Source organism: Perca flavescens, chromosome 18 (genome assembly GCF_004354835.1).
Source record: "Perca flavescens isolate YP-PL-M2 chromosome 18, PFLA_1.0, whole genome shotgun sequence".
NCBI lineage: Eukaryota > Metazoa > Chordata > Actinopteri > Perciformes > Percidae > Perca > Perca flavescens.
Window position 1 is genome coordinate 19212968 of NC_041348.1, and position 23475 is coordinate 19236442.

Below are 23475 nucleotides of genomic sequence, written 5' to 3' on the forward strand. Positions count from 1 at the left end.
TTAACAAGTCTGCAAGGATACAGGCTCAGCTTTTATTCTACATTTTGAAATATGTATTGCACCTATTATTTAAGTCTCTAGAACTTTTTTGAAGGAGTCTGTCTGTATCTTTGGCACACAATTTCCAGTTGAAACAGATGGCTGCTGCAGCTTTAATTGGTCCTTTTGGGATTCTGTTGCCAACCTGTCCAGTCCACAGCCCAGTCATGATACCAGAAGTGAAATCAATACAACTTGATCAGTAATGCGACAGCCCATAACCACTACAAAAAAGCTATTCAGCCCCAAAGTGATGGAGCCCTCAAATTCATCTTTTTATTAAAGAAAATAATAAAGGAGGAGCTCCAGAAGACACCTGGGCAAAGTTTGGTACTAGTACAGTACAAAGAACTTTCACTATGGTTCATAAATGATTCACGAGGAGAGAGGCTCCTTTGTTTCCTGTCTTGGATGAAACATTTATGTCTTGACCTTCTGTGGACACTGAAACAGCCACCTTTACATACGCCATGTTTCCCCATCACAGACACGCACACTCCCTCTCTGTCACCAAACTCAAGACAGCTCAGGGCAGAGATTAGGTCAGGTGAAGGTTTAGCTAAGTCAGCAAAACACACTCTGTGTGGGGGTTCTTGCGCATGTGTGTGTGAGCTTTAAATAGTTTAGTTAACTTCATTCAGCATGTACAGTACGTAATTGTCAGCCAGGAAATTAACCTCCTGAACTCTGATTTCCACTAACAATTCAGCCTACCTTCAGAAACTTTAAAGTAAAGCCTACACCATACAGTATATTGACAGTACATGAAATGTGGAAATTCTAGGTGTGCTGCATATTATTTTACAAACATTTCCTAATAGTTCAGCATGAAACATTTGGTATCTTTGGAAACACTGTGATCTTGACTAGATTTTGAAATAAAGCTCTGTGGATTTTATTAATGTTCTCAGAAATCAGTTAGTAAATTACTTTAATTTTGTTCACTGCAAATTACTGGTTAATCACTGCATTTAAATCCAATTGAAATTGAGAAATACTAACATCTTGTACTGTATACTGCTTTACTTAAGCAGGGTCAGTGTACAGTGTTAGATTAAAGGGAAGTGTGCATAGTGTGTATTTGTACAGTGGTCCTATTAGAGTCAGGCTGCATAGTGGGTATATACTTGGAATAAGCTTGACTCTGTTCTTCCGCCCTCTTACTTTAAGACTATTATAACTGTTTCCCAACTCCTTGTGGCCGTACTGAGATGCTTATGGAATGTACAGTAACTCACTTTGTGTTGGCCACTTTAATAAGAGCCTTAGCCAACAACATTGGCCAAAGCTCTGACTGACAGTTGGAAACTGGAAGAAGCAGGTTGTTTTCTTCATCAAATGGCATCGAATCATCTACCGTTATCTTCCTCCAACAACCCTAAAAGCAAGGAAGGAAGACATAGTGAGTGAAGATACGGTATAACAATCAATGCACCTCAAATAGTGGCTCTAGCAAGTCATGTAAACCTTAAAGGGCTTTTTAGCCAAGAGTTAAATGAGAAGAACAATATCACTCTCAGGTCTCAGATCACCCCCTTATTAACCACTTACTATAAGTAAAACAAAATAAAGGCTAATTTGTTTTTTTATGTTTTTTAGAGTAGCACGTGTGGATAAAAAGAAACACCCATGATTACACACAGAAAAAAGACAAGACATGTTGACCAGGGTCTCAGAATCACCAAAAACAAAATCAATTCAGCTTAAAAAGAGGCATCATCTCACAGAATATTTGTAATGATGGAATACTGCTTTTTGCTATATATTTGAGCTGCTGTATATATTTATACTTGCAGCTCTCACACCAGAATAGAGTGTTGCCCTCAGGCCAAGTACTGAAGCGGCGCTGGCATCGGCTGATCAGCTATCAGCTGTTTCATCCATCAGCTGTTTCATCCATGCTCATTATCATTGTCTCATTGATGCATCTTCTGGTCGGCTATCAGCTGAGTAACATCCAATCATATTCAAGTGTACTAGGCAGCTTTCATAACCTTACAATACTTTTATTTTGCTGATACCTTTATGCCAACACTACTTGCAGAGTCAACTCCCTCCACCACCCCAAATCCCTCCAAAATGTGCTAAGCTTTGGGTATTGTTGACTTTACTGGGATCTAATGTTCATGTACATAAACAGGTTTCACTGACTCTGTACTACAGTGTGTTATGTAATTTGTTCTTCCAGCATAATTCTAAACACTGCTCAGATTCCTTGAAGGAACAGAGCATTTTCTGCAGAATTGAACTCTATAACCATTTGCAGTGAAGTCCTTGACTTAAATGTTTCTGACTGAAATAGCAGTTTCATGTCAGAGGAAGCTTGTCTGAACTCTCAACTCCTTTACCAAACAGTCTGTACATAGTGGTGGGGGAGACAACTGCATTTAGAGGTAATAAGAGGAGCTGATGTGATTGGCCATGACTGATACCAGCCCCTAAAACATCCACTGCTAATGTAAACTGATTTCTCCTACCATTTTAAAGTGTTTGCCATAGGTGTGTGATTCACATCATCAAAATTTTTCCTAAAAGCCCTACGTGTATAACTCTAAATCTCAGATCTATGGGCTTCACATTCTAACATCTCTCCTAGCATTAGCTACATTATGCTGCATCCTGTTTGGTGTCAGAGCTTGTTACATGCCGGCTGTGGTGTGCTCTGTCTACTGGCCGTCTGGGGGAGTTTCACACTGCTTGTAAGAAAAAGCAGCACAAGCTGGTGATAAACTGACTGATTGTTCACAGCTGTGCCTTTCTATCTTTTCTATCTATCAGAGCAGTGTGCACAGTGTGGGCGAGCTTACTTTCTGTCTTGCTTGTTCTTCCACTTTCTTGTCAAACCATTGCCCTGAGGAGGAGCTCAATGTGTTTGCAGATGGGGTAAAATACAGTGTGAAATGGTAAGTTAGAGGAGAGAGGAAGAAAAGGAGGAAAGGAGAGACAGAGTTGTAGGATGGTGGAAAACAGGGTGAGAAAATGAGATTGGAATGGATATTTACAGCGGCATGAAAGAAGAAAAAAAGATTGTGGTGGAACAATAAAGAATCATATGAGCAGGGGAGAAAAAGAGTAGCCTATCAGCGAAAACAGGCGTGGAAATGGGAAGGGTGGTTGGGGGCTGGGTGCTTAATGCCATCTCAACAACCATCTGTTAGCGTGCTATGGTTGGCACGGGGACTGCTGCCTACAACCGTGTCATCATTGTTTGTCAAGGCAAGACTCAGTGTTACAGAACCCCATCATTTTTAGCTCTGCCTTTTTTCAATCTCTCGCTGACCCAAATTGTTGTGCTGGAAGAAGTTCCCTTTCGAAAATGACACAATGATGTATTGTCCACTAAGAGATCTGTGGCAAGCAACACACATACCGAAACTCTCAGGCCAGCAACTCTAAGCTGTATCCCAAAGTAATGATGAGCCTTATTTAGAGCAAAAACCTGTAAAATCTTTACACTCGCATATAATCAATATGAATGACACTGCAGTGCATAAAGCCCTCCCAGGGTTGTTCCTGCTCTAATGGTCTTAAGAGTTATAGATCCCAACTTGAGTCTTGTTCTCCATAAGGGGCAGTTGACTTCTGTTAAGCCTTATCAAATCAGGCAATATATGAAGCCAGACTACTTTTGGCACAGTAGTAAGACTGAATGATTTGAGCTTTGAGTGGATAAGGCTTTTTCATCCCTTCCCCCCTCCAAGCCTCAGTCCATCCTCATTTCCCTCTCGTATGATGCATCCTATGGGGTCTGCTGAATAATAAAATTCAGAGAACTGTCTGACACAGTGCGTTCTGTCTATGTGCAGTCGGCAAAATAAAGATCTGTGTGAAACGTTCCTCCCCGAGTGTGTGGCGTCCTTGTGAACAGAGGTCCGCAGCAGCTCAGCTGCTACAGCAATATTGTGTTAACCGTTGCCTCAAGTGTGCCTCTAAAAAATGTATTATTAACAAAGAGGCATTGTGATGTCAGAAGGTTTGAGTTTCCTAAAAACGTAATCTTTAGTAGCCTTACAGTAGATGTGTGAATGGATGTTTGCATGCATGTCAGGCTCACCATCCAGTAGAGTCTGACAACGTATTTCCCATAGTTGTTGTAGAGCGGCTCATGACCTTTCACCACTTTACACAGTGAGTAGATGTGCTCCCAAGGTTTCCAAACATCTTGTTCTGTAAATGTGCTGTTATGCAGCGTCCAAACAATATAGATCTCACTGATGATCCACCTCATCAGCTTGATCAAAGATGGAGGAGAGAAGGGGGAGAAAATGAATCATGAGTTTAACAACTATCAACCCATCTATTGAACAAATCCTCAATTATCTGATCTATCATTCACAAAAGCAATAGTGCATTGCATTACCCCAGTCTAATTTCAGTAAAACGTTACCCTGTCTGACATGAAATACACTATCCAAGTGCTGATTGATACTGGTCATAGAAAAGTAGAAAACAGTTGAAAACTAACCTCACTGCAAAACAGATGATCATTGGGGGAGATTAGGTCAAAGGTTGTTTGGTTTTTAACAACGGTGAGACCCTACAGTAAAATAAAGCAGATCATTGTATTCATTGGAGGCATAAATTAATACATGCGCATGAGAATTTTAGCACCTTCACAGCCAGATGACTGACAGACAAACGTTATGCACTCAGGTTGTTGTAGCATCTGTACATATCAGTATTATTCAGTATAATAACACAGTGATCAACCAGCTTTAGAATATTGCTGTCATGCCTCACCTGTTTAAAATGGACATGAATATTTAACCTACTTAATACTTCTCTACTCATCCCAGGTCTTAAACTGGTCTAACCTTGCCATGATACTCCCAAGACTGTGTCTGCGATGAATATTTCACAACCAAGTTAATAGACTCTACAGTGTTACTAATTAAAAATGAATTAATGGGTCAGGTGATGGTGAGAGAGATCAGGGGATCTCACCTCAAGGGAGATTGAGTTTTTTCCCATTGTCACAGCAACTCTAAGTAAGAACCAAATTTTGAATTAATTCTGTCAATAACACTGGTATAGACTGATGAAGAGAGATTCACAGTAGAGCTGTGCATCTGCACAGCTGATTACTTCTGTGATTAGCCTGTATTCCTCTTGTATGAAATTAATGAAATGCTTCTGACATCTTTAGTGAAAAGGGAGCTTGTGACCTGGCAAGGACTAATTCAAAAAGCAGGAAGCTTCCAGTAATTGCTCAATACTGCACTGAGCGACGGGTAACACAAAAGTGGAGTGATGCAATTAAAATTTCATTGGAGGCGACTAGAGAGCAGATTTCCTTAACTACATTTCACACTGTGTGGCAAATAAATGCACTTTTTGATGCATCTAAGGGCTGCAACAAACTGTTAATTAACAATAAATCTATATTTTTGCTCAGGAGATTAATGTTTTAGTCTTTGCAAGTCTATGTTTTTGAACGGCTACATAGGGTATACTATAACAGTCCAAGTATAAACCATTTGTATCTATTTTACAGTGCCATGGAATAACTGTTATGTTGTAGACAGTTATAAATGTGGCATGTACAGTACTACCACAGAAACCATATCATTAACATAGAAGCACACCTTGTTGACAATAAACTCTGTAGGACGCTTCCAGGAGTGCACTTTCAAAGATGGAAGCAGGGAAATTTTTCCCTCAGGATCTTCAAAAAATGGCTGCAGACAAAAGCAAACAAAGTGAATGTGACATACACAGAGATCAACATAATCTCAAAATTAGTCAGTCAGTTGTAAAGTGGATTTGAAGCATTTTCATTATTTTATACTCCAGATTTACAGCATTGTGACTCTTGCTCGTCTTTCCATCTTCAGCTCCTTTACTTGAGTCCCATTTCTCCTTGTTGACTTCTGCATCATTCCACTCAGGCCAATTGGGGAATCTGCATCTCCAGACACCTCCTAGGCTCTCAGAGGAAGTGGCTACTAGGGACGCTGCTCTGAAATAATGACACATAACTCATCATTTCTTTATTTGTTCTTGGCTTTCCTTTTGTCAATATTTAGCAACAAAATTAGCCAGCTCAGTACCAAAGATTCAGAAAAAGAGTAAACGCACCAAATCCCTGTTAACCCTCTCATAGTGTAAGTGATATCTCTTAATGGCTAAATGTTTTGGCCATAATGATCACAGACGGGGTTATTTTTTACATGCCGTATGACTTACAGCTAAACAGACAGACAGACAGATAGACATATAGATAGATAGATAGATAGATAGATAGATAGATAGATAGATAGATAGATAGATAGATAACGTTAGATAGATAGCTACAGTAGATAGCTAGCTAACGCTAACTTAGTAACGTTACCTGTATTTACGTAAATACATAACACAATTAAACCAATCACAGTTAAAATACGATGTTCTGTCACGATTAGCAAGCTTCCTAAATGCTAACGTTTGCTAACGCTAGCGTAGTTTATTTTGATAATACGTTGCTAACTTTAATGCTAACTAAAACTGGCCTTAATTAACGCTAATTGCTAACCAAACTCACTCCGTCTGTCGGTCGGATACAGATACTTTACTGGAGGAGGACTCCTTTTTCTTGGGTTGTGCCTTGGACATTGCACTTGTTTAATAAATCTGAAAGCTAATTGACCAAGAACAAGTTAGGTAGCGTTAGCCTGCCCGGGAGGAGCTGCATTTGTTTGGTTTGGTCTGCTCTTGAGAGTTTACTCGTTGCGAAGCAACGGACCTAACGTGGGTGGGGTCTCGAGCTTAGTGGAGAGATGGACAGATTGTTTCCTTTAAATTAAACAACCTAGATATAAACTGGAAAAATATTGCAATATCCAATAATACCACCACAAAATATAGCCTCAAAATGCGGTGCAGATTTATATCGAAACCTTTCTGGAACCATCTTAATAAAAGTTGTAACGTTAACACTAAAAGCATAACAATGGTTGCATTTTCCTGAAAGCCCAATGTGTAATGTGTGTAACTCATAACCTCAAAATGTGCCTCAAGTGTGACACTATGTGACGCACACATGGCTCATACTTTTAAACTGCACAATTGTAGGACAAAGAAACATAAAAATACACTGAGATGAAAAGCAATACACCAATATGCTGTCATGGTTCATTGTTTGAAAGGCATGTGATATGCGGAATGAGAGTTGCTGTAATGCAATACACTGGCATGCCTATTGCATTCCTGCTTTGGAAACAGTTACGTGGAAGAGCACAAGCTGTAGTGGTGATGAGAAGTGTCTGATGACTATCACACACTGTCTTACTCTCTCTCTCTCTCTCTCTCTCTCTCACACACACACACACACACACACACACGCGCACACACACACACACACATTATGAAAGACAACCCCCAAAAAGTAAAAAAAAACTTTACTTAAACTTACTTAGCCACATTAGGGGGTTAAAGAACAGAAAAGGAGAGTGAAAAAAAAAAAGTGATTTCTTGTTATTCCATGTCTTTTATGTAGATTTAAACTTTGGAGCTTATGGCTTTACAAGGTCTGATTCACAGATTTGTTGTTGAGATAAACATGATTCATAAAAAAATAAAAAACATCCCGAAACACATGTGATGTTTTGAATATACAGAAAGTTTTTAACAATAAAGGAGAATAATTATTTCCTTTACATAAAGACATTTGCACCATAAATTGCACCAAAAATGTTGCATTAGAATTCACCAGAATGCAGGAAATTAAGTGTTTGATGCTCAAAATTGTATGGGGGAAGACCCCCAGACCGCATTATTATTATGTGTGTGCCCCCCCAATGTTAAAACAAACCTACACCCTTGCACACACACACACACACACACACACACACACACACACACACACACACACACACACACACACACACACACCCAAGTCATACTTTTCACACAACTTCATCCATTGTACTTTGTGCTACTATTTTTTTCCGGAGACATAATAGGTAGTGTTTTCTCATATATTTTGTAAACTAAAACAGAAATAACTGTACCAGTGGTGGCTCTGCACATATGTAGTGCTAGGTTATGTAGAATCTAGACGGTTGTAAAAGTTTATCTGTCATTATTTTGTGAGTTTTACTATAGACATTGACTTTACCATTGGCCATGTGCTTTTCATAATCAGGCCTGCTTTCAAAGATAAATTTATGTTGCCACTGCATCATTCTTCAAGTGCAGTCAGAATTATGTCTATTGTCACTCTGTAGTGTTGCTGCAGCAAACATGCTATACAGCATGGCAATACCAGCCTGCTCCCACTTTAAAATTACCTGCACCAGGCATTTTTGCTTGTGCAGTATGCTAATAAGAAATGTGTTCATTTGAGTATAATCCCAGCTCAGATGGCTTGAACCCAGGCATATTTGTTCCAGTAATAAACAATTCATTTTATAATCTGAAACATTTGCTTAGGACAATGAACCATACAATCTACACAGGGAAACAAAATGTTTCACACATTTACAACACAAATCTGTTAAAATGTTTATTCTATTTTGGTCTTTCAGATTTGAAGTATTTTAACAAGAAAATGTAATCTCAACTCAAAGTTGTTTTTTGAACACTTTCATACATACAAGAGAGTGTAGTTCCCCTTTCTGATTCTGTCACATAATTGCATAATACTTGACCCAACACATAAAAAAAAAATACATACTGTAAATCAGATCTACATTTTTATACTAGTGGAAAAACAGTGCATCATATGGTCCGGTTATTAGAGTTTTTGTGAAATACTGTATTGTCCGTCCATAAATGCTCGAGTGAATAACAAAAAGTGTTCCCCTGTAATTACCTTAACAAAAACTGTATTATGGCACCTTACGTCAGACAAAATACGGCATAGACAACAATTCATGACAGCGATATGAGATATGATAAGATTTTGATAATGCTTAACTGTGATGCCTAACTGTGATGCCTTTGCTTACTTTTACACAGTAGTCTAAAGCAGCGGTTCCCAACCCTGGGGTACGGGCGGCAAAGATTGGGGGGGGGCGCAAGTCTTTATCTGGTTTGAGGTTGAGGAAAAAAAATAAATATTTGCACGTTAAACAAATTATGATAATACACTAGAATATATAATATATACAAAAGTCTGTATGAAAACTATATATTTTGTTGTATCCTCGATTTTCCTGCCGCCATGGCATCACTATTTTATGAATGAAACTCAGCTTTTCTTAGACACGAGTAGGGGGGGCGCCAAGGAAAAAAGGTTGGGAACCACTGGTCTAAAGAACAGCTGGAAACACAAACAGGAGACATAAAGTGTCTTGTTTCACAGATAAATGTTGAATGACAAGGATACTGAGAGAGAATAGACCAAAGTGACAGAAATTAAGAAGCTACAGGTTGTTTTCTAACTTGTGTTTCACAAATCGACCAAATAGAATAGAATAGACCAAAGTGACAGAAATTAAGACGCTAGGTTGTTTTCTAGCTTGTATTTCACAAATCTCTGCTTAGTTGGCACCCCTTCTTAGGCGTTGTATAGTCCAGAGCTTCAGAGGCTGTCAGGGCAACAGGAGGAGCAGCAGGGTTCAAGTGTGGTGGGTTGGGTGGGGTTCATAGTTGGTGGTTGAATACACAATCAGGGAAATATGGAGTGAGACAAACACAATAATAAAGATGTCGTGGTTTAGAGGTGTGGGACAAAAAAAGGCCTGAGAGAGGCAGTGACATTTGCAACAACATCAAGATAAAATTTGGCTTCAATTCTGTCCTAGGGAAAACTACAATGAGAAAATTGGATGTGCAGGACAAACGGGCATCAGTGCAGAGAGGGGAAAATCCTGAAGCTTTGAAGACTCAATAATTCATATTCCTCAGAGAGGCTGCAGGAGAGGGCTGAGAGCCACAGGCTGGGTCCTCGGGTTGGACCCTTCCAAAGGAAGGCGGATGGCTAATATGAATGGATCGATTGTCAACAGCAGCCTGACTTGCTCTCAGCAGCCACAGTCTCCTGGTCCAGTTTAATCCGGTCTCCATTGCTCTCCTCATATGGCAAACCTTTGTCGTTAGCCAAGATATTCTCTACCAGGAAACGTGCTGCCTCGTCCACGTTGATGTTGTCCTAGGATAAGATCAAAACAGTATGTCAGAGTGGTGAAAAGACACTTATTAAATAAAAAATATTGCACATTAACACATTGACAATTAAGACACTACTCTATTGCCTTGCCAAGGTACATTTAATAGGATGGTCTTTATGCAGCTTTTCAGACTTGCTTTAGAAGTCCACTAAACCCCTTTTTATGAGCCAGCCTGTTAAAGCTGGGAGACAGAGATCTGAGGCCAGCACAGACAAGGTAAAAACCACCATTTGCTTTTGTCCTTCACACTGTGGCCAAAAGCTGTCATCCGGTGGGTTGAAGAGTTATTCAATATTAATGTTCTTTCTCAAGGCTCTATAGTAACAAAAAGGCATGTGCATCTTGGGTAAAGGCAAACTGAGGTATATTATTAAAAAATGCTTGTGGATAAGAAAATAATTGAGATCCAAAAGTCTTAAAGCTTATTATGTTAAAAAATAATTATAAATCTTCCAAGGAGCAATGTGGTATATTATTTGCAAAACATGTACTGTTCAAATCTGTGAGTTAATTTGAAGTGCATGTGAATACTATCAAGTACTGTCTACATCACAACTCTTCAAATTTACAATTTTTCAATTAAGTGGGACGAGAGAAAGTTGACAGCCCCTAAACATTTGGCAAAGTGACCTGCCTCAGCCACAGACTTCTTAAAACTCTGATGAAAATAATGCATATCTATAATCCATCATGATTATTGTGCATATTGTATGACATGAAGGAATGTGTTTTGTCACTTCAAACTGAACGAAAGTTTGATACTCCAATCACAGGTTGTTAGGGTGACAGGCACACAAAACAGCAACACAGAGGAAATGGCCAGAAAGGCTTTACACACAGCTGCAAAAGCTCATCAAAGCATTCCTTAAAACAAAAGTAGAAAAGATGGTTACAGTTTAAAATGCATAAGTGTGTGTTTGAAAACGTCTTTTGGGTCATTGACTTTTTCTTAGAAGGATAAGGCTGAGTTAGAAAGTGGCACAACTGTGACAGGAACAGAAGTTAAGGGAAACATTTAACTTGCTGTGATTCAAGGGCTCATCAGACACAACTGCATCTTTCAAAGGAAGTGATTTATCACTGAACATGAGGTGGCACATGCAGACTGCTGGCAGCCTTTTGTTTGTGTCTGCCTCATGCTCTCACTCTGTTACCTGCTGAATAATCTCATATTATAGCATTGACAGTTTGCACTTTATCACAAAAAAACAAGCCTCACAACACAGACTAACAGCTGCGGAAAGTAAATCAGAAACTTTACTCAAGTGCTGCTGTGGAATTTTTTGGTACTTGGTTACATTTTTTAGAGAGGTGCACGAGCACGTCAGGCTATGGCGTAGGGTCTGTATCTCCACATACCCACGTACGTACCCACGGTGTTGATTTAACACAGAAGCATAAATAATGTGTGTGTAGAGCGAGTGAGAGAGTGAACTGATCGTAGGATATAAAACATACGATCAGTTCAGAAAATGTGATGCATTTTTATAAACTTAGTGCTGCTCAGCTGCAGCGCTGAGTATGTGGGTTGCGCCCATGAAAAATTTGCCAAATCTTCTCTGCCAATGCCAAACAGCTTATTCTGCCATTGACTCGTTTGGTGTTTGGTGAATTGGATGATTGAAGGTTGAAGAAACAAGACATATTGGCAATTTAACAATTTATTCATTTCACAAACAGGAGCCTCTGTAGCGTGTGCAAGAACCATCCACAGCCACAACAGCCTGGCACCTCCTCCTCATGCTGGTCACTCACTGCTGTGGGTGGCATCCCATTCTGACTGACTGTAGCTGTACTTACAGTAGTAGGGCCCATGCTCACAGGTGCTGCCAATAGGGTGCCAATTATGCACCTGATTGGCAGCACCTGGGGGTACCAGAAGCTCAGAACAAGTGTCAATAGCAACAGCAAAATAACCTGCAATGGCAGAAAAGATTTGGCAAATTTTTAATGGGCGCAACATATACAGCGCTGCTGCTCATCTCACAAATGCATGTTTCTTACAAATGGGGCACCATTTGAAAGGGAACTAAACAGGCTTTCCAACGGTATAAGATTTACTGCCAAAAAGCATTGTTACCACAGAGAAATAATCTACCAAACACAAATTTCCTTACTTTTTGTGCTAAGTTTAGATTAAACTACCCAACAGTATATTAAAGTACTGCTTTGCATTAAATTATGATCTCATAATATAATAATATAACACTGTACTTTGCGTACATTTTGTTGCCAATACTTTTGTACTTTCTTTAGGTAAAATGTTGTTTATCTGTGTTTTAAGCACCCCAATGTCTCCTTCCAGGCAGCGCTGCCTGGAAGCCACTAGGATTAGGCAATGGTTAGGGTCAAGGTTAGGGTTAGGTGCCTTGAAGCCAATTGTCCCAGCACTGCCTGGAAGGAGATATTGGGGGCTTAAAACAACATTGAGCTATAATGTTGCATGCAGGACTTTTACTTGCAAAGGGGAGAGTGTTCATAGTGTCGTATTACTACTCTTACTTCAGTTAATAATCTGAATGCTTCTTCCATCACTGTAGACTAAACAGATATATTTTAGTCCTTACATTTACAAACTTATTGCTTAACTGAACCTCTGTTGAAGAGAGAGGCAGCCAAAATGATCTCACTTTACCAAATTCTACTCACAAAGAGACAAAAGTACAAAAGCATAGTGTAAACACACAAACCCAGTAACCAGAGTTGAGGAGAAACACCACCGAACATTATCTTTCTGAGCCCTGTCGCTATAACCCACATAGCCTGCAACATCAATCAACATCAATCACCGTCATGTGATACCATACCGCACCAGCTGTCCAGCAAATCTTTTCACTGGCTGGAAAGATAAATGTCCATAAATGTTGTGCATGAATGGCAAAGACAGCAGGATAAAAAAAAAAATGGTTGTCAAAAACTTCCTGTCAAAAATCCAACCTGTCTCATTTGTACAATATAAAAACAACTTCAGTCATTTGGCAAAGCTTTAAAGATTTTTCGTCTCAATTTTATACCAATTATCTACAAACTGTCATACCTAAATTACTGAATAACTGTTGAGTGAGTTCCCAAGTGTTTAACAAAAAACAATTACTAATTGTAACTATTTCACAATTGCCACAGTCTAACCAGTGTGATTACACCATTCATAAGGGGCTTGGAGGATTTCCTGTCATAAGAAGTAAAGAAGCCATGGCAAAATGTCTTCACAATAAAAGTCCAGTGGCTCCTCTTATTTTGACTTGCCTGTGTGAGCATTTCGAAACTCTTATCACATCTGAGTTGCTCTAAACTCAAGTCACATTCATGCGTAAAATAAGATTTGAAGACATTACTAGTCATGTTTGGACTCTTTACCTTTAAAGGAAATATGTATCCCCAGTATGCAACATCTTTCAGCTAGCATTAATATGAGCCCTAACTTTGGTAATTTTATGCTGCTGAAGTGTAGAGTAACCATGAGTACAACATAAAGAAACATCAGAGAGAGTGTGTATGGAAAAAAGCCTATTAACAGATATAAATAGTAATGTATGTAAAAGAGCATGGATCTATTTTACGCATATATGCAACTAATAGCTTCTACTACTAATGTATTTATCTCTCACCTTAGCTGAGGTTTCAAACCAGCCCAGAAAGCCAGTCTCTTTGCAGAAATTGTCCATTAGGGCTGTGTTGTTGGAGCTCTCTTTCTTCTGGTCACATTTATTGGCGAGCAGCACTGAGGGGATGGGGTTGCCATTAGCCAGCTTCACCTTGCTGTCCAGGTCATGCTTCCACTTAGACACCGCCTCAAATGTGGAGCCCCTTGTCACATCGAACACCACGAATGCCCCCACAGCCTCTTTGTAGTACACCCGCGTCATGTTCCCAAATCGTTCCTGACCTGGGGGGATAGGAAGAGAATTTATTTGAATTGCATTTTTACAAAGCAGCTAAAAGCTAGATGAGTAACAGGGTGTTGGGATTGTGAAAGATTTAAAGCATGTGGTAATAATTCCCTCAAAAGCAGAACATCCAAACCAAAATATCAAAACAGTATTTTAAGGATGAAACCAAATGTCTGGCTCTGATCTTGGTAGTTGGCGAAATGTGAGTATTTCATTCTCATGTCTTTCTCAATTTTGTCACAAGTCCATGAGAGCTCAACAATCTCCCTCCTCTAAATTTGGCCAAAAATGATGCGGATAAAGATGTTTCTTATTCGACCTACTTTTCCTAATTTACCTAATCCGCACAGAGAATGGCACAAGTAATCTGTCATAATAACAAGTCCTTTCCCTGAAGTTATTCTCTGAGAAAATCTAAGATCATATTTTACAAAGGCAAAGCAAGGGGAATTACCAGCAGGATATTTTGTGTCACTGTCAATCTGAGAAGGTCTCTTAAAACACAACTGGACTGTTTTATACTTCTCTTAAATCTACGGATTGTATTCACATCACACCAAGTGCTTAAAGATGAAAATGGAAACTGACTACATGGAAACTGACTACAGATAGTTGTATGGTTTAATTACTATAGTCATAACTAATTTAAATTTCCATTGGAATTTCCATACTTTAATTAGAACATTTAAAATGAAACCTTTAAGGGTAAACAGACAATAATGTGGTGAGAAAAAGATTGCAGGAACAGCGCTCTAACATACCTTCCAGTCTACCCGCATCGCTTCACCTTTGAGTGTTCACTGAGGCTTGCAGTGCCTCATTGGGGGGGGGGTGTTCAAGAGTCTGTGATCAGCAGTTCAACTGGCGAAAGGTATCTCTGGTAACACTTGGCTGACGTCACACTTTCAAACACATCTGATCAAAAGATCCCTTGATTTTTGCCTTAGAAAGCTTTATTTACGTCGGTAAACATGACAAGCAGCTGGTCCCTTCTCCATTTCATCTTTCTATCATTAAACCTTCCTTTGTATTTGTTCAGCCCTTATACTTTTTTTGCTGGGCATGGTAAATTGCAACAGTGACTGCCGCCAACTTTTACCACTCTGACTATTTTTGTCTTGTAGTGTTCCTCGGAGAAAAAACACATCCTAAATTTAAACAAGGCGATATTCTATATGTTTTCCTATTGTCAACAAATTACATGAAAAGACCAAAACCAACAATCCTCTCTCGATACTTTCAGGCTTCCCCTGCCTGTGTTGCTCTCAGCCCACAAGCCGACTTGTTCCTTCTTCTGGTCCTTCTTAAAGACAGACCATAAATATGTATAAACTTTTAATTTCACAAAACTAAATAATTACCTTTTTTAATTACTGTAGTTTTTGGCAAACATTACTCAAATAGGAGTAAAGTGGAAGTGTGGATTCATGTAAAGTGGATTTAATGGGACCTTTTTGTTCAGCTGTGAATGGATACACATTTGGTACACTAACGAGTATTTACAGAATTGTTGTGCTAGTGAGTATTTACAGCAGCAGGACAGAGTTTGTGGGATTGACTTAAAATAAATGTACAGTGCCCAAGTTCATTGTTATGAAGAAAAATGTCACATTGTGTTGGTGTATGGCACAGAAACTGACTACAAGCATGAACAGGCTAAAGTTGTGATCATAATCTGTGTCTTAGACAGTTTGGGTTGCAAATGCAAAATAAAAAACATCTTTAGGCAGAAAATTGTAGAGAATCTTTGAAAGATTTCATTGTTTTTATGCCGGGAGCTCATGGTTTCAATAACATCTATACGTTTCGACAGTTCAGAGATATAACTCTTTATCCACATAAAACAAAAGCAGTCTTACAAGTAAAATGGAGGATTATACTGGTTTTACTCTCTTACACGTGATCTTGCGTAAGCTTCCACATATGGTTCCTGTTTTTGAGCTTTTGTGTGCCAATACCACTCCCCATCCTAAACCTATAGTAAGTAAGTAAGTATAACTACAAATATAGGTCCCTTTTAGATTTCTGATGTGAACACACACATAGCAGCATTAAAAAACATTTATAACTCAGATTAAGTTGTCTAAATTTGTGACAGATTCAGATTGTGTTTAGATTTTTGCTCACTTCTTTGCATTGGATCACATATAACTGTAATGCACCTGCTCACATAACTTAGATTAATTTCTGCAAAGCTTGCAGGGCAAGTGTAATTGTACAGTGTGTTAGACAGTTAACCTCCACTAGAGCTGAGGTACAAAATAGAAAATAAACCAAGAACAGGATTGAGGAACTGTGAGCACAGCTTCTCCTAGCATACTTTCACTTTACTGTAGGTACTTACCCAACCACGAAAGGTACTGGAGTGGCGTGGCGCAGTGCGGGTGTGAGCAAGAGAGTGAATACACTGTGGGGCCCACAGCCCTGGCGGTAATTGCTCATAATTGAGAGTCTAATTTTAGCTGATATAACCCCAGGTGAATTCACCAGAGACACGACACAGTGGGATAAAGAGCCAATAGACTGAAATACGGCTTTCATTTCCAGGCCTTGTAGAGCTCATACATCCAGCCGAGTGGAAGCAGAGGCAGAGTACAGAAAGAAATTATGACTTAATCATTTTTCAAGGCACGTGTCTTCTTGTTATTCTATTGCAAGGTCTGACTGAGTCCAACATGTATTGACCACAGAGGCAAAGAATACAGTATACCATGTTTTATTCAGCTCAATGAAATTGTGTCAGAGCAACAAGGACAGGTGAGCAGACTCATTATTATGTACGGACTTTCATAACATACTAAAAATGACTATTTTATGTCCTGAAACTGAGAACAAACTGTTCCATAAACACTGAAGAGGCCATGACAGCGTGTCATTGTCTACATCACACACTTCACTTCACCTTTATGACACGTTTAGTCCTTATTGCTAGGTCGATGTGCAAGCACAGCCAGTCTGGGGTGTTAACCTCACTCCTCCTGGGAGAGAACCAGCTGGGTGGAAAAGACTTGTGTGGGGTGACTATATCAATCAACAGTACCAATGACATTGCAGTTGCACACATGCACGTACACACCTGACTGTGGCATGGTGTAATGAGTTATTAGGGGTATTGATAAGGTGGTTCTGCGCAGATGTCAGTAACATTAAAAAACAGCAAATCCTACGATGCCTGACCTTTAGAGTGTCCTAAGTAAGTCCTAATGCACATTCAGCTGCATTTACTAAACCCAGTCCTTTTGCTGACGAACAACACAATGAGCACATTCTACACTACACTGTGATGATCTCCACGTGCATCTTGTTGTTGACATCATCATTTCACAATCATTTCCTAAAACATCTGGGCAAAGCAGTTTTTAGCAATCAATACTCAAATAGAAGTAAAAACTACATGTGTTGGGGATTATTTTCAGAAGTGGATTTGGACCACTAGTGATTATTTAACAGATAACAGCAGCGCAGTAAATGTGGAATTTACTGAAAATAAACTACAGTGCCTATATTCATCAAAATCTAATGAACAGGTCACCTAGTGCAATGTTGTGTATAATTTCCCACAGCCTGTACGTGGCATCTTCAAATGTCTTGTTTTTTGGCCAACCCCAAGAATTTTCATTTTACTTTCATGTATGACAAAGAAAAGCATCAAATCCTCACATTTAAGAAGCTGGAACCAGCAAGCCAAACATGGGGATTCAATGAAGCAATCTACATTTAAAGAAAGGACAAATAAAATCGTACTAAAAGCGTTAATGACTGTCATATGCTGCTAACCCAATGAGCAGAAAACACAGGAATGGAATGAGCTGAACAATAAGATTTTTTTTTTATATATTTACTCACTGAATGCCACAGAGGAGCATGAGACTGCAGAAGAGAAAAAAGACATTTTGCTGCTGCCTCAAATGCCTACAAACTAAAAAGAAATGCGTCTGAATCGGTCTGTAAAGAGAGACCGTGAACTACTGTGGAATTCCAAAGGCTTTAACTGAGGACATTTCATTTCAGTCTACCACACCGATTAACACTGCTGCATGACCTAAAGTACGGTTAGGTGATTCTAGATATGAACACCTGAAATCTTTTGAAATCTGCAGTTACAGAACTACTTGATTAAAAAGATACAGTTTAGTTACAGCCACTGTATCATGGCTGTTTGTGTGGGAGAAACAGAAATAAAAGTCTCATCATTATCCACAGCCCTATCAACCCCAGTTTCCTCTACGGTCGTACATATTGCTATCCTGTGGGTGGGTTACCATAGAAACTGTCCAAGCCAGACATGGCAGTAGCAACAGCAGCAGTCTCCGTCTGTTGTTAGGAGGCAACTGGCTGTGAAACTTCCCCCTATGCCCTCCCAACAACTAAAATAACAAAGATAACACAGAGTCCAGTCATTAAGGTAGTCTTCAGCACAAGCTTTAAAAGGAGAGACTGTGAACAACACATGACCGGCACGTTCAAATTCCATAGAGCAGCATGTGAGAAGATACTTACAGCTTATTACGGGTTTTAGCACTGAACAGAGTCCGAATTGAGGGTAAATCTGCAACCTTTAAGTGGTGTGACTTGTTTCCCTTCACCTTCCACTCAAGGGTTGGTGGGGGCTGATCAACATAAAGCCTTGGCACAAGGTTGCAGGGATTTAGCTCAAAATATTAATATTTGTTTTGGAAGAAGAACATGTGACCCATTTAAACTATTCATCTAGAGACAGTCTTTTGGAGAATCTGTGTAACAATCAAGAACAGGAAAGGAAAACATTTTTTGGTCTTAATCACTATTGGTGCCAAAAACATGCACAAATAAACCAAGATTACTACCAACAACCAACAATGCACAAAAGACATACTGTATATATTAGCAGATAATGACAGAGCCGATGTAAATGATCAACTTACAACCGCGATATTGTCAGAGTAAAGTGGAGCGACCAAGAAAATCTATTGCAAAGACTTACTTTAAACGCAGGAAAAAATTAAAAAGAAGAGATAAAATGAGGAACTTCTTAATGCACATCGTTGGTGCAAGCACAAGGCACCTTGTCCTTGTTACATTCATTGCTCCTTTGACTGTGGTGCCGTCTGTCACATTGTGTGCTTCGAAAGGTCTTGGTGTCACATTCAGTACTTCATATACACAATTTATAATTAAATGTAATTAGCTGATAATGAAATCCATTACTAATCAATTATTTTCTGCTCTTTCCCTTATCTTTTAGGTTTGTGACCCTCTTGTTATAGCTTATGGCCTTAGTGTGGACAGCATTTTCAGAAGCCGAAAAAGGTAAATGTATTCAGTATTTCCCGCAAAAGCTCTTGTTAGACAAAATTCAGAAATAGTTTAAAGTTTTGAACACTGGTGGGAAATGGCAGTGTTCGAATGAGAAAGAGAGGAGTTTTTTTTAATGCAAGTGTGAGGGGTCTATGTAAAATTGAAACCACTTCATGTATCCTGTTAATGTGCGACCCACTGCTCCTTCAGGAATGTTTGGTCCTACAAGGTGCAGGCTTTTTTTACAGTATGCTATGGTGGTAATCTTCCTGTCCAATGGCTAAGACAAATCCAGGAGAGAGTAGCAATTCTGGGTAAATAGGGTGGAAGAGCTGATAGGTTCACGCTGACTTCCATAGTGCCTCCATCTCGTACAAGCCTCTGATTACTATCATTCCTCCCAGACTGTAATCATTAGTAAGGTTGGTAAAAGACAACGCAACTCTGAAGTTGCTCTCAGTGTTGCCAATAAGATAATTCCTCTTCCTTTTCTGCACGATAAAATGGCTGGTCTTAATGACTTGGCAAATATACCTCCAGCTTTTGATCTTTCACACCCACGTTTCGTTACTTATTTTATCCTCAGAGCCTTGTATTAGGGGTGAATAATGAGGTTTTAGTATCTGTGTACCTCAAACTTTCTTTCTGGTCGCAGTTTGTGTTTATATTCTGTTTATCCATATGTGTAAGTGTGTTCCCTTTGTCTCAATGGATGATATCAGTCTGTTTAAATGTGTGTGTGTGTGTGTGTGTTTTATTTAGCCTAACAGATTTTGTGACCGAGTGCTGTCTGGCTGTGACAGGCAGACGGCCTTCCCTGGCACTCAGTCACAGATGCCCCTGCACACCGAGCTTGTGCTGCCAGGGCCCAAGTAACAGCGGGGGAATGTACTACACACACACACACACACACACACACACACACACACACACACACACACACACACACACACACACACACACACACACACACACACACACACACACACACACACACACACACACACACACACACACACACACACACACACACACACACCCTTTCTGTCACTGCTGTAAGCAATGTAATAAATATAAAAACAGCAGTCTTGTTCTGACCATCTGTCCTGATCTGTCTCAGCAGGTGAGCTTTGTTTGATTGAGGGAAAGGATAAACCTGCACAACCATGGCGGCACTCAAAAATATGAATAGAACATATCTAGAGGCAGGGTTAATCATTTTTTCTTTCAACTGTATAAAAACATGATTTAAAAGGATAGGTTCACATTTCCAAGTCTGTCTAAACACAGTACTCACATGCCCACATTTATATACAGTATGGGCAGTTTTGTTTTAAGACAGACTTGAAAATATGTAATCATAACCTTTAATCAGACCTTACATACTGTATGTACACAATGGATATGACCTATAGCAGCTGACTCTTTAACATATAATCAAAATCTCACAGACTACTCTGGCAATAAAACATTTTATGGCAAGGCCAGATGAGAAGGCTATAACTACCACTTTAGGCCTAGACCAGTGGTTCCCAGTGGCGGCAAAGATCACAGGGGGGGCGCAAGTCTTTATCTGGTTTGAGGTTGAGGTAAAAAAAATATATATATTTGCACATGTTAAACAAATTATGATAATACCCTAGAATATGTATACAAAAGTCTGTATGAAAACTATATATTTTGTTGTATCCTCGTTTTTCCTGCTGCCATGGCATCACTATTTTCTGAATGAAACATGGCGGAGAAACCTAACAGTGCTGATAACTCTGTATCAAAAAAGAAAGTAAGGATCTATCTCGAGAGTTACCTCAACTTCGGTTTCGGGGGGGGGGGGGGCTCAGCTTTTCTTATACATGAGTAGGGGGGGCGTCAAGGAAAAAAGGTTGGGAACCACTGGCCTAGACTATCTGAACAGCATGTACTAGAAAACAATCCATATTCTCTGTGCTGCATGTGGTGCTAAATCACTTGCACATGGTGACTTTAAACTGTCTTGAACATTTTTTGTTACAGCTGGAAACAAGCTGGAAACAAAATGAGAGCTTGGTAACTATGTTAGCAGGTTAAATAGCCTGCAACTTAACTGTATTACAGTAGCAAGAGTTTTAGAGTGACCGGCTGAAACTATTAGTTTGATAGAACATTTTGATAATCAATTATTGTTTTAGTAAATCTTAGTAAAGTTTTCTTTAGTTTTAGGTTCTCAAATGTGAATATTTGCTTGTTTTCTTGGTCTCTTGTGATAAACTGAATACTTTGAGGTTAACTTTAAATACTTTAACTTCATTTTTGAGATGTTGTGATGACCATTTTGTACTATTTTCTGACATTTAATAGACCTAACAATTAATCAATTACTTGAGGTCATCCTCTGCAGATTATTAAAAATGAAATAAAAATTATTTACACACAGACCAACCTTAAGCTACACTCCTCTATTCAAATGCCACCTTCTCAGAGATAGATTAACAACTCCTATTGTACCTCTGCACATCAGATCAGAGAAATCATTGTTTAGTGTGGAACTGACACACACACACACACACACACACACACACACACAATCACATTACACCAAACATAAAACTATACACTGTGAATTTGCCTTATGTGTTACAGTATACAGTATGTGACCAAGCAATTTCACAACCCTTAATGTGAGATTTATTTTTGCCCATGAAGATTCTCCTGAACCAACACGAAAAGATAAAGGCTAATGGGAAATCACAGACACACCTCCCTCCTGCTGAGTGAACTGTAGAGAGACTCTGTCAGCTTGGTCAACATAAAAGTTAGTCATTGTTTTGCTGGTTTGTCTGCCTCTCACTTCCTGTCCACCTGGCCTTCCCAGCATGCCATTCTCAGACTCCTCTGTTTGCAGTGTGATATATTTTTGTGCCAGGGAGATGAACAAACACTGAGTTTGAGTAGAAACGCCTGCATGTGTGAAACTTTTTATTTACACTGCTCTGATTTCTCTCTCGGCTTGCCTATTCAAGCTGCTGGAATGCACAAGTTGCTGTGTGTTCCAAGTTTAGAAAGTCTGAGGAAGAATTTACTGAAGTTTACTCAAATCCTCTCATAAATACAAGGATAGCATGGGATAGGGACATTTGAAGAATATTACAGTGACATTGCAACATGAACAAAAGCATGAAATAAAGATAAGGGCCAGTTAAGTCACTTAGTAAATATGTTTAAACATGTTTAATCCCTAGAGAAAATAGTACAAGAATATCATGGTGAGTTGCATGGAGGGGGGCAGCGCTCAGTCGATAATAACAACGTGACCTACATTCCACTGACAATTATGCTCTGCCATGATCATACAGTGGAAAAAACAAAGAGCAGACATGATCAACCGGTCTTTACTGCTGGAAATTCATACCCTGCTTCTTTGAGCTTGTAGGAATTTTACATAATGTTCATACACGCACGGAGTATGGGTATTTCTGGTGTGTCCATGATTAAATGTAGGCTATAATTCCATCATGAAATATATCTCTAAACTCTTGAGCAAGCAATATGTTAAAGTGAAACCTCCCCGTATGTGTCGCACGCGCGCGCGCACACACACACACACACACACACACGTTGAGCTTGACATCGATTGATAATAAAGCCATCTGAATTAGTTTTGTATCACCAAATATCGCGCTATTACAGTGAATGCGCGTGTGCTTACCTGCGATATCCCACAGTTGTAACCTAACCAGAGTTTTGCTGTCCCAGTTGATAACTTTAAGTGCAAAGTCGACCCCGATCGTCGCCCTGTAGTGCTGCGAAAAAAGCTGGTGCACGTAGCGTTTGATGATGCTGGTTTTCCCGACGCCTAATTCCCCGATGACCAGCACTTTGAACAAGTACTCCTTACACTCAAACACCGAGCCCCCGGCCATGCTGAGACTGACACTGACAACTTTTCTCTAAAGTCAGACAGCTTCTGCTTTCTCGTTCATGTAGGCTTCCTGTGACGAGCTGTTGTAGGTCTGGGCTGGTCAGAGGGCTAAGGGCCAGATGCAACAGAAATTACATTTCTCTCCCCCCTTTCTAATTCTCCTGGTCCTCCTCCTCCTCCTCCTGCAGCTCAGCAACCACCTGATAAGTCATAGGACCCGGAAATGTTAAAAAGAAAAAGGAAAAAGAAAGCTTGACGCTCAAGCTTCCTCGTGCTGCTG

General features: G+C 39.5%; 2 protein-coding genes across 3 annotated transcripts in view; both read right to left on the reverse strand.

Annotated features, from left to right (window-relative positions):
• adgb (androglobin) overlaps window positions 1-6759 on the reverse strand; it is a 46124-nt gene extending 39365 nt beyond the window's left edge. For both annotated transcript variants that reach the window (XM_028605877.1, XM_028605876.1), the window contains exons 1-6: window positions 6560-6759; window positions 5839-5998; window positions 5625-5717; window positions 4505-4576; window positions 4094-4270; window positions 1278-1417 (exon numbers count right to left, since the gene is read on the reverse strand). In XM_028605877.1, the coding sequence (XP_028461678.1) occupies window positions 1278-1417; window positions 4094-4270; window positions 4505-4576; window positions 5625-5717; window positions 5839-5998; window positions 6560-6630 (713 nt within the window). In that variant the 5' untranslated portion in view covers window positions 6631-6759. The remainder of the gene's footprint in view (window positions 1-1277; window positions 1418-4093; window positions 4271-4504; window positions 4577-5624; window positions 5718-5838; window positions 5999-6559) is intronic.
• A 2439-nt stretch (window positions 6760-9198) lies between these two features.
• On the reverse strand, window positions 9199-23394 carry rab32a (RAB32a, member RAS oncogene family). Its single transcript, XM_028605387.1, has 3 exons — window positions 22983-23394; window positions 13739-14016; window positions 9199-10111 (listed from the first exon to the last, which is right to left on the reverse strand). The coding sequence occupies exons 1-3, from the start codon at window positions 23194-23196 to the stop codon at window positions 9962-9964; spliced, it is 642 nt and encodes a 213-aa protein (XP_028461188.1). The 5' UTR covers window positions 23197-23394; the 3' UTR covers window positions 9199-9961.
• Between the last annotated feature and the right edge of the window lie 81 nt (window positions 23395-23475).